Source organism: Nannospalax galili, unplaced genomic scaffold, assembly GCF_000622305.1.
Source record: "Nannospalax galili isolate Female #2095 unplaced genomic scaffold, S.galili_v1.0 scaffold1437, whole genome shotgun sequence".
Lineage (NCBI taxonomy): Eukaryota > Metazoa > Chordata > Mammalia > Rodentia > Spalacidae > Nannospalax > Nannospalax galili.
The window spans coordinates 1,355,633-1,370,752 of record NW_008341050.1 but is presented as its reverse complement, the minus strand read 5'-3'; the positions used below and the strand labels follow the sequence as shown (position 1 = coordinate 1,370,752).

The 15,120-nt window shown below is 43.3% G+C and overlaps 1 protein-coding gene across 6 annotated transcripts in view; it reads right to left on the bottom strand.

The window, feature by feature from the left end:
* Micu1 (mitochondrial calcium uptake 1) overlaps positions 1–15,120 on the bottom strand; it is a 191,340-nt gene that overhangs the window by 33,457 nt on the left and 142,763 nt on the right. For all 6 annotated transcript variants that reach the window (XM_008836624.3, XM_008836626.3, XM_008836627.3 and 3 more), the window contains one exon: positions 9,105–9,242. In XM_008836624.3, the coding sequence (XP_008834846.1) occupies positions 9,105–9,242 (138 nt within the window). The remainder of the gene's footprint in view (positions 1–9,104; positions 9,243–15,120) is intronic.

Sequence of the window (15,120 nt, the reverse complement as noted above, 5' to 3'; positions counted from 1 at the left end):
AACTCACTATGTAGACCAGGCTGGCCTTGAACTCACAGAGATCCACCTAAAGAGCACTAGGAAGATAAATGTTGGAGCCCTGGCATGTGATGGAGAGGATCCCATTGATAAGGAGATTAAAGTGATTAAGGAGGGGCCTGTCTAGAGATTCTGACTTAAACAATGGAGAGAGTGCCTCCAGGGCAAGACCACACACAGTTAAGTCTCCAACTCATGAAAGGAAAATGCTGCAGGGACCACTGAAGAGAAAAGCTTCTAAAATGGATAATGCAGGCTGGAGTCCATCCCAAATTTGCAGTCAAACTTGGCAGTGTTGTTCACCTGGTGCTGGCTTTAGTGGCATGAAAGATGCAAGAGTGAAGAGGTCATCAGTTCTTCCTCCACAGTTTCAGAGAGCTGCTGAGGCCAGGCAGCATGCAGCAGGGGTTTTTCTGCATAGAGAAGGCCCTGATAGGCCACTGTGTGAAGCTGTGAAGGTGAAGCCTGGTTGGCAATGGAGAACCCAAAAAGACATTCATGATGCCAGAGCTGTGAGGCATCTGCCAAGAAGACCTGCATACAGGGAGTGGTGCCAGCACGAGAGAGAGAGAGATGTGTGTTGCATACAGCAAAGCTAGAGACGCTAAGCCCTTTAAGCCCTTTAGAAGTAAAGTCCCAGAAGTCAGACATGGAGCTACTGGATTTGGTGTTTGTCTTGCTGGTTTTTAGTCTTGTTTTGGTCCGGTATTTCCTTACTACGCCTCCATTCCTCCCTTTTGGAATGGTAATGTGTATTTGGTTCCATTGTAAGTTGGGAATATGTAATTTGTCTTTTGATTTTTATAGAGGCTAACAGTTAAGATATTTACCTAAGTCCACTTTGGACTGTGGACTTTTGAATAGTATTGAGACTGATAATGACTTATGGGGACTTTTAAAGTTGGGACCCTGGAACTGGAGTTACAGATGGTTTTAGCCACCATGCAGGTCCTGGGAACCAAACAGGTTTTCTGCAAGAGCAGCCAGTGCTTTTCATTGCTGAGCCCCCTCTCCAGCCCCACATAAGTTCTAGTACTCTCTCTTTTCCTTCCTCCCCCTCCATCTTTATCCCCTTTCTGCGTTCAGGGCTGTAGTGGTTTGAATGAGAATGTCCCCCAGAAGCTCCAGTATTTGGACATCTTGTCCTCAGTTGGTGGGGCTGTTTTGGGAGGTCTTAGAAGGCCTGGCGTTGCTGGAGGAAGCATGTCATTGGGGGTGGGCTTAGAGAGTTCTTAAGCCTTGCCGATCTCCTATAGCTCTCTTGCTTCCTGTACCTGTGTGATGATGTGAAAACTTAGCTTCTGCTGCTCCTGCTCCAGCCACCTCCAGCCACCATGCCTCCCTGCCATGATGGGCTGTAATTCCCCTGGAACCGTAAGCTCAAATAAATTCTTCCTTCTATAAATTGCTTTGGTAAGTGTTTCTATCACAGCAACAGAAAAGTGAGGGCTGGGATTAAAGGTGTGCACCACCACGCCTGGCCAATATCCCATTCTTTATGAAATGCTCAGAAAAGGCAAACTATCTAGAGACAGAGAGGGTGTATGGGCTAGGGCAGAGACATGGGCTGACTGAAAACCACTAATTTGAGGAATCTTCTGGGGTGATAGAAATGTTTTAACACATGGGGCTGGAGAGATGGCTCAGCAGTTAAGAACACTGGCTGTTCTTGCAGAAGAGCTGGGTTTGAATCCCAGCACCCACATGGCAGCTAACAACTGTCCGTAACTCCAGTTCCAGGGGATCTGATAGCCTTTCTGTCCTCTGCGGACATTGCCCAACATGGGTGCACTTAACCTACATGTAGGCAATACACGCATACATATAAAATAAAATATTAAAAAAAAGTTTTAACACTGGATGGTAGAGATGGCTGTGACTGTGTTAACTGCATATTTACTAAGAAGCTCTGACTTGCACACTTAAAATGATGACTTTTACGGTTTATAAATTATACCTCAGTAAATTTGTTTAAAAGAAAAATAAAGTGCAGGCTGGCAAGATGGCTCAGTGTGTAAAGGTACTGGCTGGCAAGCCTGACGACCTGCGTTTGATCCCTGGAAACTACAGGGTGGAAGGAGACCTCATTTCTGCCAGTTATTCTCTGACCTCCATCATGCCTGCTGTGAAATGTGTGTGCCTCATCCCAATAAATTAATAAAAATGCAACTGGAGTGGATAAGAACGAGGGTTAGGGAAAACTGGTTTTCCTCTGGAGTCAGATGTAAAGTCCAATGCAGATGGATGAGTGCAAATACACGGTCAGATAAATCCCTCGCCTGACTTAAGTCCTCCAGAATTCCATCAACTGCCCACATTTCCTCGTGGCCCATTGAACAGAGGAGTCTCTTTCTTCCTTCTACAACACACCTCCCACCCATCAATCTTTGTTCAGGCTCCTCCTTCACATGGTTTCTCCTTCATAAACTCTAGACTTCTCTTAGCTGTAGTCTGGCAGCAGGGGAAATGACATACTTCTGTTCTTTACATTTCTACAAGTATCTAATCTTCCTGAAACGTCACTTTCTTCACATCTTCATCTTTCATCGCTCACAAAATGTCAGTGATTTCCTGCTGTGGAATGGATGGACTCCCAAGCTTCGTGGTTAAGGATGTAAGGTTCCCATCTGCTTCTATCAACCTACTTTTATATTTCCTTAAGAACCTTAGGCTGGAACCTGCTGACAATGGCTTGATGATGCTCCCAAGCCTTTTGCTTATTCAAATCACAGAGAGTGGCAATAAGCTGGGCATGGTGGCATTGGCCTCAAATCCCAGCACTTGGAGGCTGAGGCAGGAGGACTGAGTTCAAGATTGGCATGGGCCACATAGTGAGACCTTGTCTCAAAAACAAAACCTCAAACAAAACAAAACTATAGTCACAAATAGGGTCATCAGTAGGGATGTTATCGATTCTAGAATAAGACAGTCCGTGGCTTTGGATCCTGGTGCTGCCTCTTAAGACACTGTGTGATTGCTGGTTAATAGCTAAAGCCCCGAAGAGTATTTTTCCATCTGAAGAACAATTCTATCTACCAAGGTTTGTTGAGAAAACTAGGGAGAAGGGTAGTAAAAATACTCAGTGAAGAGCTACCAGGCTCATTGCTACACAACTAGTGGTAATGAATTTATTTTCTTGAATTCTGAAAAAAACTCTCTTCTCTGTGTGGGACCCTGAGGGAGAGGAAACAGGAGAAAGGCTGGGAAAAATGTAACCAGGGAATTTAAGAAAGGCCTACCCACTGAACCTCTTTCATTTTTTTAAATTATTTATTTATTTATTTATTTATTTATTTAATTTATTTTTTATGTATATGAGTGTATTGCCTGCACATATGTGAGTGCACCTGTATTGTGAAATGCCGTCAGAGGTCAGAAGAGGGCTTCAGTTTCCCCTGGAACTGGCGTTAAGGACGGTTTGTAGCTGCCATGTGGGTGCTGGGAACTGAACCCGGGTCCTCTGCAAGAGCAGTCAGTGCTCTTAACTGCTGAAACATCTCTCCAGCCCCTGAACCTCTTTTTAAAATTTATTTTATTTCTATTTTTTATGTGTTTAGGAACATTGCCTGAATGTATGTAAGTGCACCTATGTCATGCAATGCCCAGAGGCCAGACGAGGGCTTTCGATCCCCTGGAACTGGAATTACAGATGGTTGTTAGCTGCCATGTGGGTGCTGGGAATGGAACCTAGGTCCTCTGAAAGAGCAGCCAGTGTTCTTTAACTGCTGAGCCATCTCTCCAGCCCCAACACTGAACTTCTGATTTAACTGGTTTGAAGAAAGTCCTGACAACATTCCTTTAGAGAAGAATAGGGTGAAAGGAAACAGCACTTTGTTGTGGAAAGGAAAAGATCTAGAATAAGAAGCCTTGCATTTTACTTTAGTCTAGACTCTGGTGGCTCAATACTCTGTCTCTATGTTCTCAAAGGCACAATGATACCAAACAATGCTGTTAGAAAGACAAAGTGGAAGACGGCTTTGAGGCATTGCTTGGTCATTAAATTGCATGCAAATATTTATTTAATACTATCACTAGGACCATTGATCTTTTTGGTCTGGTTTGATATCTTGACACAGAACTCCACACAGAAACAGATTAATGCAAGCCTGATAAGAACTTCCATTTCTTTTTCTTTTAAAAAAAGATTTACTTTTTTTTTGAATTTTTAAAAATATTTTATTATTTTTATTTAATGTGTATGCATGTATTGCCTGCATATAGGTAAATGCATCCGTGTCATGCAATACCCACAGAGGACAGAAGAGGCTGTCGGATCCCCGGAACTGGAGTTACAGAGAGTTGTTAGCTGCCACGTGGGTGCTAGGATTCAAACCTGGGTCTTCTGCAAGAACAACCAGTGTTCTTAACTGCTGAGCCATCTCTCCAGCCCTCCAAAAAAGATTTACTTATTTTTATTTACGTGTATGAGTGTTTGCCTACATGTATGTATGTGCACCATGTATATTCCTTGTGCCTGGAGAGACCAGAAGAAGGAGTTACAGACAGTTGTGAGTTGCTATGTGGGTGATGGAAGTCCAACCCAGGTCCTCTGCAAGTGCAGCGAGTGCTCTTAACATAGCTGAGTCATCTATCCAGCCCTGAGAACTTACATTTTCATGTTAATGGATCTAAAGTGGAATAAAAGAAGCAGTTAGAAAGCAGATGGTGATTTCCCCTTATCTGAACTGGTTCTAGAGAGATGGACTGATGACCCTAGGAGCAAAGGCCCTTTATTAACTCACATTGTAGCTAATTACTATGTTCACAACTATTTAATCAACACAAGAGGGCAATCAATTTTAATCTCCTGGCTAAGCAGGCTAGAAATTCTGGCCAAAAGTAATTTAGTACCCAGATTTCCAATTTCACAAAATTTGTCTTTTCATTTCAGAGTTCCTTTTGCAAGATCTTTGGGTCCTAAATGAACTCCCACCCAAGCAAAAACACTGTATGCCTTTAAGGCAGATGTCTCCAAGACCCAATTTATTACTTTTAAATATAAATTCATAATAAAATATCAGTTAGCCTGTTATGACTGATAGCTAATTTAAGGTCAAACCAATGTCTGGAGCAACCTTTAAAAAATAAGCCTGTTCAAGCTAGGGCTGTAGTTTAAGGTTAGAACACCCGCCAAGCATACACAAGGCCAGGAGCTTGATCCTCAGCACCATAAAAATGAAACAAAAAGCTCTTTACAAACAAGGATGGAAAATATGTCCAGAGAAATGTGGGCTTGCTAATGTAAACACCATTAAGTGTCCAGCGAAGGGGCTAAAAAACCCACCTACACATAATCGGTTTACTGTGACTTCCACAGACATGGCCTGGTGCTGGTGAGTGCGGAGCTCTCTGAGGGAGACATTTTCTTTTCTCTGACTATCCATTAATGACAAGTCTACTCCTTGCCAAAAGAACACCTGCTGTGGAGCAGGCTATGCTGGCAGAAGACCTGACTCCGAGAGCCCAGCCTGTCCGCAGTCGCAGTCCACAGCCTGCTTCAGAGATGGCTTCAGATTTTCAACAAATAAGTAAGACAAGGAAGAAAAAAGTCTGGCTGAGGAGAAACGCTTTCCACCAGCTTCTGGCAGTGAGGGCCATGCAAGAGCTCTTACACAAACACTAAGAAAACTGGGACACCCACTAGCTATCCTGTTTCTTTTCTTCATATTAGTGGGTCTTTAAAGCTAGAATGGTCCTCTAGCAAGCAGACAGGAAAACTTTTCAGTTCCCAAAGTCAGTGAGGTTAGAGTTCATCCACAATGACCATGGAACTCATGTCTTCAAAGAAGCTTTGTGTTGATCACACCACACTACTTCATTTTATTTTTTTTGAGACAGGGTCTTCTTGTAGCCCCGACTGGCCTGGAACTCACTATGTAGACCAGGCTGGCCCTGATCTCACAGAGATCCACCTGCCTCTGCCTGCTGGGATTAAAGGTGTGTGGCACCATGCCTGGCCCATACCACACTACTTTGGCAATGACTCATTGAACATTTTCAGTACCATGTCATTGCTCTGCTCATGGCCAGATAAATATTGCTGTCCAATGCGAAGGTATGGGGCTGGGAATGAGAGTCTTTGACAATCTCTTGGCGGCTAGAGAGGTGGCTCAGTTGTTAGGACTTCCCACTACTTTATCAGAAGCCTGAAGTTTGGATCCCAGCACCCACATCAGGTGACTCACAAATGCCTGTAGTTCCAACTCCAGCCTTCTGTCCTCTGTGGGCGTGCATGAACACACACGCACATGCACAAATAAGATAAAATAAAATAGATCTTTAAAAAAGAGAGAAAAATCTCTGGGTTCTCTAGTCTAAGCACCACTGTGTGTTTGTATGCTTTATCTGTAAGAGGTCAGGTCACTACTTCAGTCTGATTTTCCCCCAACACTGTTTCAGTTCTATCACCTATCCTTGTTAAAATACTAGAGAAGGGCTGGAGAGATGGCTCAGCAGTTAAGAGCACTGGCTGCTCTTGCAGAGGACCCAGATTTGTGCAACACAGAGGTTTTATCATACACATAAATAAAAATTAATTAAAAAATACTAGCGAGCAGGACTGAGTAAAGCTCCTATGAACCCACGGTCCCTAACCTCAGTGCTGCTCAGCAGAATCCTCATCTCTTCCTAAGTTCTCCACAGCACTGCTCAGTCTTTCTGATCCTACTCTTGCTCATTCCTATTTTCCCCAAAGCAGAGCTCGCTCTCTCTCTCTCTCTCGGCCTTTTTGAAACAGGGTCTCCCTGTAGCCCCAGCTGGCCTGGAACTCACTGTTTAGACCAGGCTGGCCTTGACCTCACAGAGATCCACCTGCCTCCACCTCCTGAGTGCTGGGACTAAAGGTGTACGCCACCATACTTGGCCCAGAACTCTCTTTAAACATAAAACCAACCACATCATTTCATGTTGAAAGCTTCAGTGGCCTCTCATTGTTCTGTGAGTCAAGTCTGCAACTCTTCTGGGCCTCTCGATGTGTGTCCTAGCCCTGGCCTTCCTCTCATAGACTTCAGCTCAGCCCTTGTCTTTGGTTTGGTATCCATGGTGGCTGCTGTTCAGCTCCTCACATGTGCCAGGTTTGTCTTTTCTGCCAATTATGGACTGAACGTTTGTGTCCTCACTTTGAATTTGGAGGTGGGGCCTATTATGTTTTGAGTTCATGTTTTGAACTCAGTTGGTGGGGTTCTGCTGGGGGGCTGTGGAACCTTAGGGAAGTAGAACTTAGCTGATAAAGGCAGGTCATGAGTGACAGGCCTCATGGATATAATCTAGCCCCTGGTTCTGGCCTTGTGTTCCAGTTCCTGGTCCACCAAGATGTGAAGAACATCTACCACATGCTCCTGCTGTCCTGAACTCTATCATTCCTTCCTTGCCAGGATGGACTGAAACCTGAAACTGAGCCCAATTTTTTTCTCTCTTGTTTCTGTTAGGTATTTAGGTCATAGTGATGAAAAAGGAACTAACAACGAGCATCAAAAGAAATAAAATTAAATGAAGTTATAAGGGTGGGCCCTAAGAAACATCAAATTGTGCTAGCTTGCCCCCATCCTTCCTACACACTGAGGAAAGCCTATTGGAGGGCACAAAACCTCCTCAACTGTCACAAAACAAGTCCCTGTTGTTAAAAACCATTCAGTCTCTGACTTTGTTATGGCAGCCAGAACAGACTAATACAGCTTGAGTCCTGCATGTGAGACTGCACTCTGTTGATACAGCCTGAGTCCTGCATGTGGGATCACCCTCTGCCAAGAGCCTTTTCCTCCTCCTTCGGTCATTTTGCCTCTTTCCTCCTTCTCACTTTTCAGTTCATATGCCTTCCAATGGAACTGTTCCAATGAAACAGCTCTGTCTTACTTTTCCCATCGCTATGACGGACACCTGACAAAAAGAACTTAAGGGAAGAAGGATTTATTGTATTTCACGGTTTAGTGGACACAGTCCGTCATGGAGGAGGCAGTGTCAGGAATGGCTCTCAGCTATGGCAGCAGGAGCATGAGGCAGCTGGTTACACAGAGACAGCATTTAGGAAACTGAGCTTGAGCCAGAAACTGGGTGGGCCAGAGCTCTCTAGTCCCATCTTATGGCTCTATGCCTGCCAGCTGGGCTCTATATCCAACATGTTCCATAACACCCCAGTACAGCACCACCAAATGGGGATCAGGTGTTCAAACACAGAAGCCTGTGAGGGACATTTCACATTCAAAGCCTGATAAGCTCTTTGAAGGGTCACTCATTACTGCTGTTCCACCAAACCAACAACACTTTCATCTTGGTCTTGTTGGGCGCTCTGTCACAGATGACACCGAGGTCCCTTCAGTTCCTCTGCCTTCTTTTTATTGGCTTCAATTCCAGTACTCTATTTATTTGTTTAAAAGATTTTCTTTTTTATTTATATGTATGTATATGTATTTGTATGTATATGGGTGTGGGTGTGGGTGCCTATGGAGGCCAGAAGTCAGAAGGAAGTGTCAGATCTCTTGAAGCTGAAGTTATGGGTGGTTGTAAGCCACCCGACATGGGTGCTGGGAACCTAACTTGGGTCCCCTAGATGAGAAGCAAATACTCTTAACTGCTGAGCCATCTCTCCAGCCCTCTTTCTTCTTGTAAGGTATTTATCTACTTCATCTAAAATCCTTCCTGAGTTGCTTACGGGTTAAAGATTTTCCCTCCTTGGGAAATCTCTCCAATTCTCGTAGGTTTAACTCTAACAGTGTGTCAATGACCCCCAAATCTAGATTAGACCTCTGAGGTAGACTTGAATATCCTCCCTCACGATCATCTCTAGGTGGACAGTCCACAGTCATTTCAAATTCGATACACTTATGAGAAAACTATTTTCCAATTCATATTAGCTTCTTTCGGAATCGCAGTGCACAGTGCCACCCTCTGAACAAGAAACCTGGGGTTATTCTGCACTCTTTCCTCTTCCTCATCCACTGCTCATTATTTCTCTCCCTCTGGACCTTAGGTACAAGAGATGAATTATTTGTAATCCTAGGTTCATGACACATTCTCATGACTACGTTGGTGCCTTTCCAATTACCAGATGTTCTCATGGATTCTTTCTCCCTGCAGCCAAAGTGACCTACCTTCCCATCTTTGAAGTGCTTTTTGAGCTGCTTCTGCATGGTGGTCAGCTTCTTGGACTGTACTCCACTGTAGGCCAGCAGCATGCCACCAAACTGCCTCTCGGTGATTCTCCCATCCACAGGGTCATGGCGTTCAAACTGGGAGGGAAACAGAAAGCATGTTCTTGGAGTCAAATGAAGTAAGCTGACATGGAAGGCAGAATGATAAACTGTGTTAGATGGCAGAAAGATGACAGCTGGGGCTGGATTTCAGAACTACAATTCTCAATAAACACTGAAGAAACTACTAAGAAATGGAAGAGTTAGGCTCTTACCTCAGATCTGCCATTAACTATGATTTCAGGAAAGTTGTCCAACTACTCGGCTTCCTCACAGATAAATCAGAACTGCTTATATGCACGTATGAAATTGTTACAATGAAACCCATAACTCTGAATAATTAATATGTGCTCATAATTTAAAAAATAACAAAACTTGGACTTGCTAAAGCCCTTCATAACCCTCAGAGGTGAAGCACATCCTTGAGAGAATAAAGCCAATTTGAAAGCTCTACACAAATTCATGCATCAGCAGTAAAAAGCATTCTGAGATCACCCATGGCCTTGCTTCTCAGAGAAGACTTAAAAACAATAACAAATTGCATCAATTATGTATATGCAAAATCAAATATTATTATACATTTAAGTCTTTAAGGATTTAAGAGTAATATATTTACAAGCTTTCTCCAAAATGGTAACTGAATGTTAGGTCATTAAGAAAGATTAGTGAAAAGATGCATTAAAAAAAAAAAAACACAGAGTATAGAATGTCTTCGTTAGACTTGCTCACCACAAAGCTACTGAAAAGTCATTAAATATATTTAAATATGCAGATGGAAAGGTTAAGCATAAAGGACCTTGAGCTAATCTAAAGGCTATAAGAAATTAAGATTTTCATTTAAAAACAGAGACAAGAAAGCTATTTTGGTCCCTGCTGCAGTGTTACTTATGTACATAAACACATAAATAACATAATGGCTAAACATAGGACTAGTAGCCAAGTAGAAAGCAAAGTGAGTTTTTTTTTCAATGGCTTTATTGGGATGTCAGCTACAGGAAAAAATTCAGAGCCCTATGTGGTAGGGCTAATTGTGTTCTTCTGAGAGGGGCATCCACAGAGGTCAGACGGGGCTAAGTAAGGCCACACCAACTAGCACTGTCTCAATGTCTTCTAGCTGCTCAGCACTTGTGCTTGTCGTTGTGGGGATCAGGAAAGAAGGAGGAAATCAGTTTGGCATCCTTAGGGACCTCTAGTAGGAAGGTAAGATACACAAGACTTGTAGTAAGAAAGGGAATAGCCAGGACTGAGTTCTTTCAATTCTTTTTTTATTTTTTAACTCCAGTTCCAGGAGTCTGACATACGCTTCTAGTCTTTTCGGACACCAAGAATGTATATAGTGCATATACATACACACAGCAAACATCCATACATATAAAACAAAAATAAATCATGAAAAGTAAAAACAATGCTGGGTATGGTGGTGCATGCCTTTAATTCCAGCACTCAGGAGGCAGAGGCAGGTGGATTCTGTGAGTTCCAGGCCAGCCTGGTCTATACAGAGAGACCAGGTCAGCTGGGGTTACAGGAAGACCTTGCCTCAAAAAGACAAAAAAGAAAAGAAAAACTACCACAAAAAAGGGGAGAAGGGTTCTCATATAGCCCAGGCTGGCCACAAGTTCACTACACAGCTAAGGATGACTTTGACTTGACCTCTCCTCCACTTCCACAAGTGCTAGATTACAGGTGTCCACCACCACAAGTGGTTTATGTAGTGCTGGGAACTAAACTCAAGGCTCTGTGTATGTGAGGCAGGCTCTCTACCAACTGAACTATATCCTGGCCTCCTCCAGACCTCTTGATGGTACAAAATTTCAGTCTAATAGAAGTGTGAAAAGAAGCTCTGTTCATAAACCATAGAGAAGGCCTTTTTTATGGGTACCAACTCACTTCTATCAGCAAAACAGAGTTCCTCATTCACTTCTACCAGATGCCACCAGGTAGTACACAAGGACCTCAGACTACAATTAGAAGATCCTCCTTTAGTTTTTCTAAAATTCTAACTTTCATTTGTCTATTATGTGCATGAGGATATTCCCTACATGTATGTAAGCGCGCCTGTATTGTGAAAAGCCCTCAAAGGTCAAAAGAGGGTATTGGATCCCCTGGACCTGGAGTTACAGTTAGCCACCATGTGGGTGCTGGGAATCAAACCTGGGTCCTCTGCAGGAGCAGCCAGTACTCTTAACCATGGACCACCTCTCCAGTCCTCTAAAAATATAAAACTTTTCATTAAGACAGTATAGTTGCTGGCAGTCCCAGCACTTGGGAAACTGGAGAAATAATAGTATAGTCATCCCTCAGTACCTGGGAAAGAGATGAATTTCAAGACTTCCTGATTATACCATCTAAGAAGTTCAAGTTCCTTATATAAAATGCACAGTATTTGCATATTACCCATGCATACCCTCCTGTATGCCTTTAATCCACACTATATTACTTGTGATACTTGACACTATGCAAATATAAATAGTTCTTAAACTGTATTGTTTAGGGAACAGTAATTGAAAAACCTGTACATACAAGGTGGGAGAGATGACCCAGTGGTTAAGAGCACTTGCAGCTCTTACAGAAGACCCAAGCTTGGCTCCCAGCATCCATGTCAGGCAGCTCAGTCACCTGTAACTCCAGCTCTAGGGATTCAATATCTTCTGGCTTCCATGGGCATCCCCACACATGTGCACATATTTACACACAGACACATATAAAAAATAAAAATCTGGAGCCAGGCATAGTGGCACACGCCTTTAATCCCAGCACTCGGGATGCTTTTATTCTTTTTTTATTTTTTAAATTTATTTATTATTTTTATTTTATGTGTACGTGTGTATTGCCTGCATGTAGGTAAGTGCACCTGTGTCATTCAATGCCTGCGGAGGACAGAAGAGACTGTCAGATCCCCTGGAACTGGAGTTACAGTTGTCAGCTGCCAAGTGGGTGCTGGTATTTGAACCTAAGTTCTTTCAGTTCTCCCTCAGTTGACTTGGTAGGTTGATACATGTCTTATTTCTTCACTTGTGAGACTATCAAAGTGTACAAGACACAAGAAGTACACTGTAATGGCAATCATTTATTGATCATGCGCCCAAACCAGGCAACTTATCTCTTTGTTCTTTCAGCTGATCCCAAACAGACCTAGGGAGCTCCATTTGCAAAGGAGAAACATGAGGTGACATTCAAAGACATGTGACCAAGCTGAGCTTATATCTCCCAGGTCTCAGTTCATCAGGGAGCCCAAGGTAGGAACTCAGGGCAGGAACCTGGAAGCAGGAGCTGAAGCACAGGCCATGGAGGAATGCTGCTTACTGGCTTGCTCCCCTGGCCCCTGCTCAGCCTGCTTTCTTATCCAACACAGGCCTACCTGCCCAGGGGTGGCACCACCCACAGTGGGCTGGGCCCTCCCACATCACTCAACAATCAAGAAAATGCCCCTCAGACATGGCCACAGGCCAGTCCAATGAAGGCAGTTCCCCAACTGAGGCTCCCTCAACCCAGGTGTGTCAAGTTGACACTAAAGCTATCCAGCACATGAGTCATATGTAAGTGAGAAGCAAAGCTATCTGCAAAGAAAGCAACATCATCAATATTAAGTGAAAGTCTTTTCAACTCAACCCTTTGATATTTCAAGTTTGTCACACACCTTCACTTCTATAGAGCTGATTAATTTCTGACAATACCAAACATTTTCAGGATTCAATTTGTTTGATTTATGACTCAATTTACCATCCCAAAACAAATTAGGAGACTGATAAAATTTTGCAACTTCATGCAATGTTTAAATCAGATTTTTAGCTGACTCATGATGGCTGAACCAGAGCAGATAGAGCTCATTTCAGGCTGATTCTAAAACAAAGCAGCCAGGCGTGGTGGCCCATGTCTTTAATCCCAGCACTTGGGAGGCAGAGGCAGGCGGATCTTTGTGAGTTCGAGGCCAGCCTGGTCTACATAGTGAGTTCCAGGACAGCTGGGGCTACAAGGAGACCCTGACTCAAAAAAGACAAACAACAATACACCCAAAGCAGCGACCCTTGCTCTCCAGGCCAGACTTTAAAGAAGTAGACCTTCCTCTCCCCTTATCTGGAGCTTTCCACTGCTGGGGGGCAATCTTACACATTACAGTCCCAACCCACAAGACGAACCTGATGTTATTTTTTTTTTTGGGGGGGGACTTCACTATGCAGTCCTGGCTGGCCTGGAACTCGCTAGGTAGACCAGGCTGGCCTTGATCTCACAGAGCTCCACCTACCTCTACTATACCTGGCTTCCACTGTATATCTTAAATCCAGACAATCCTGTGGGTATATTCCCAGAGTACCGTATGCATACAATCAATCCTCAAGGTCAGGTAAGGGCCTTGAGAGAAGATACAAGTTATCATAAAATTATCACAGTGTAGAAAATGGTAATTGCTATTTAGAGCTATCTGAATCACTGGCTTGTAGTTTACTCAGCAAACACATGATCCACTTAGGTTGGAACCTCTTATGTTCCACTTCAACGACAATTAAGAAATTTCTCCATTCTATCTGGTCCTGTGGCAAAGAATGTGTGTTGCAGCACATCACCCACCATCTGTGCAGCTTTTGTGTGTGTCAAAGGAAAGCCGAACAGCCCTTCCTTCTGCGGTCACTGCCATATTCTCAAATGGATACAAACTGTTGTCTCCCTGTTGATCCCCAGGGGGCTGCAGGGCAGACAGAGAAGGGCCAGAAAGAAGAACCAAAAAACCGTCTCTAAGATCGTCCCTGGCTTTGTATCCACACTGCACCTCTCATTCCTGCCCTTGCCCCTTGTTGAGAGAAGGAATAGCCTTGAGGAAGGACATAGATCCGTGCGCATCTATATGAAATGATCTGAGGAAGATGAAAAGCCGGGGAGAGAGTGTGTATTATGAAGAAGAGCCAAAAGAAGATCATGTCAAAAAATAGCAAAATGAGAAAGAAATCAGTATTTGCAAGTGGGTCACCACTTATCGAAGACTTTTGGAATTAATGCAGTCCAAGAAATATAAACCTCAATCTTGCTCTCTTTCACACAATTACAACCTTTCAGGAGACTTGTGTATCCTCCAGAAGTATAAATTTCCTCCCTTCCCCTTCCGCCTCCTCTGTCTTAAAAAAAAAAAAAGAGCGATAGAGGGCTCGGAGTGGGAATGCAGTGCATCGATAGGGTGCTTGCTTAGTGAGCACTGTTTTGCATAAACACCATTGCTGCTAGGTATGGGAACGAACGTATGCTAGTAATCCCAGCACTCAGGGAAGTGGAGACAAGAGGATCAGAAGTTCAGGGCTATCCTTGGCTGCATAGCATATCCTGAGCTATATGAGACACTGTCTCAAAAAAAAGCAGATTACCAGTTACATTTGTTTTAACAAGTCTTCCAGGACTGGAGAGATGGTTCAACGGTTAAGAGCACTGATCACTCTTGCAGAGGACCTGGGTTCGAATCCCAGCACCCACATGGTGGCCAACTTCATAACTTCAGTTCAGGAGATCTGATGCGTTCTTCTGACCTCTGGGGGCATTGCAAAACACGGGTACACTTACATACATGCAGACAATACACTCATACACATAAAATAAAAATATAATAAATAAAATAAAAAGTCTTCCGGTTTGCTGACTTCTCAACTAGTCAGAATGCTCAGTATTTGGGAATTTTAACTAAACCAGTATTATTTGAGCCTAATTAATGACCAGTTAACCTGTCTTCTGTTTAAATGTGAATCAATATGGAGCTAAGAAAAAGTTCAGTTCTAAAGAAAAGGAGGCCTAAAAGAGTTATTATCCTTAAAAAATTCCCTAGATTGTTAAGAATCAGCCTGTATGCTACCATTTATAATACAAATAGTACCTACTTGTTAGATCCTCTTCTGAGTGCTTTCCATACATTATTAATTCACAATCCATTTTGAATTCT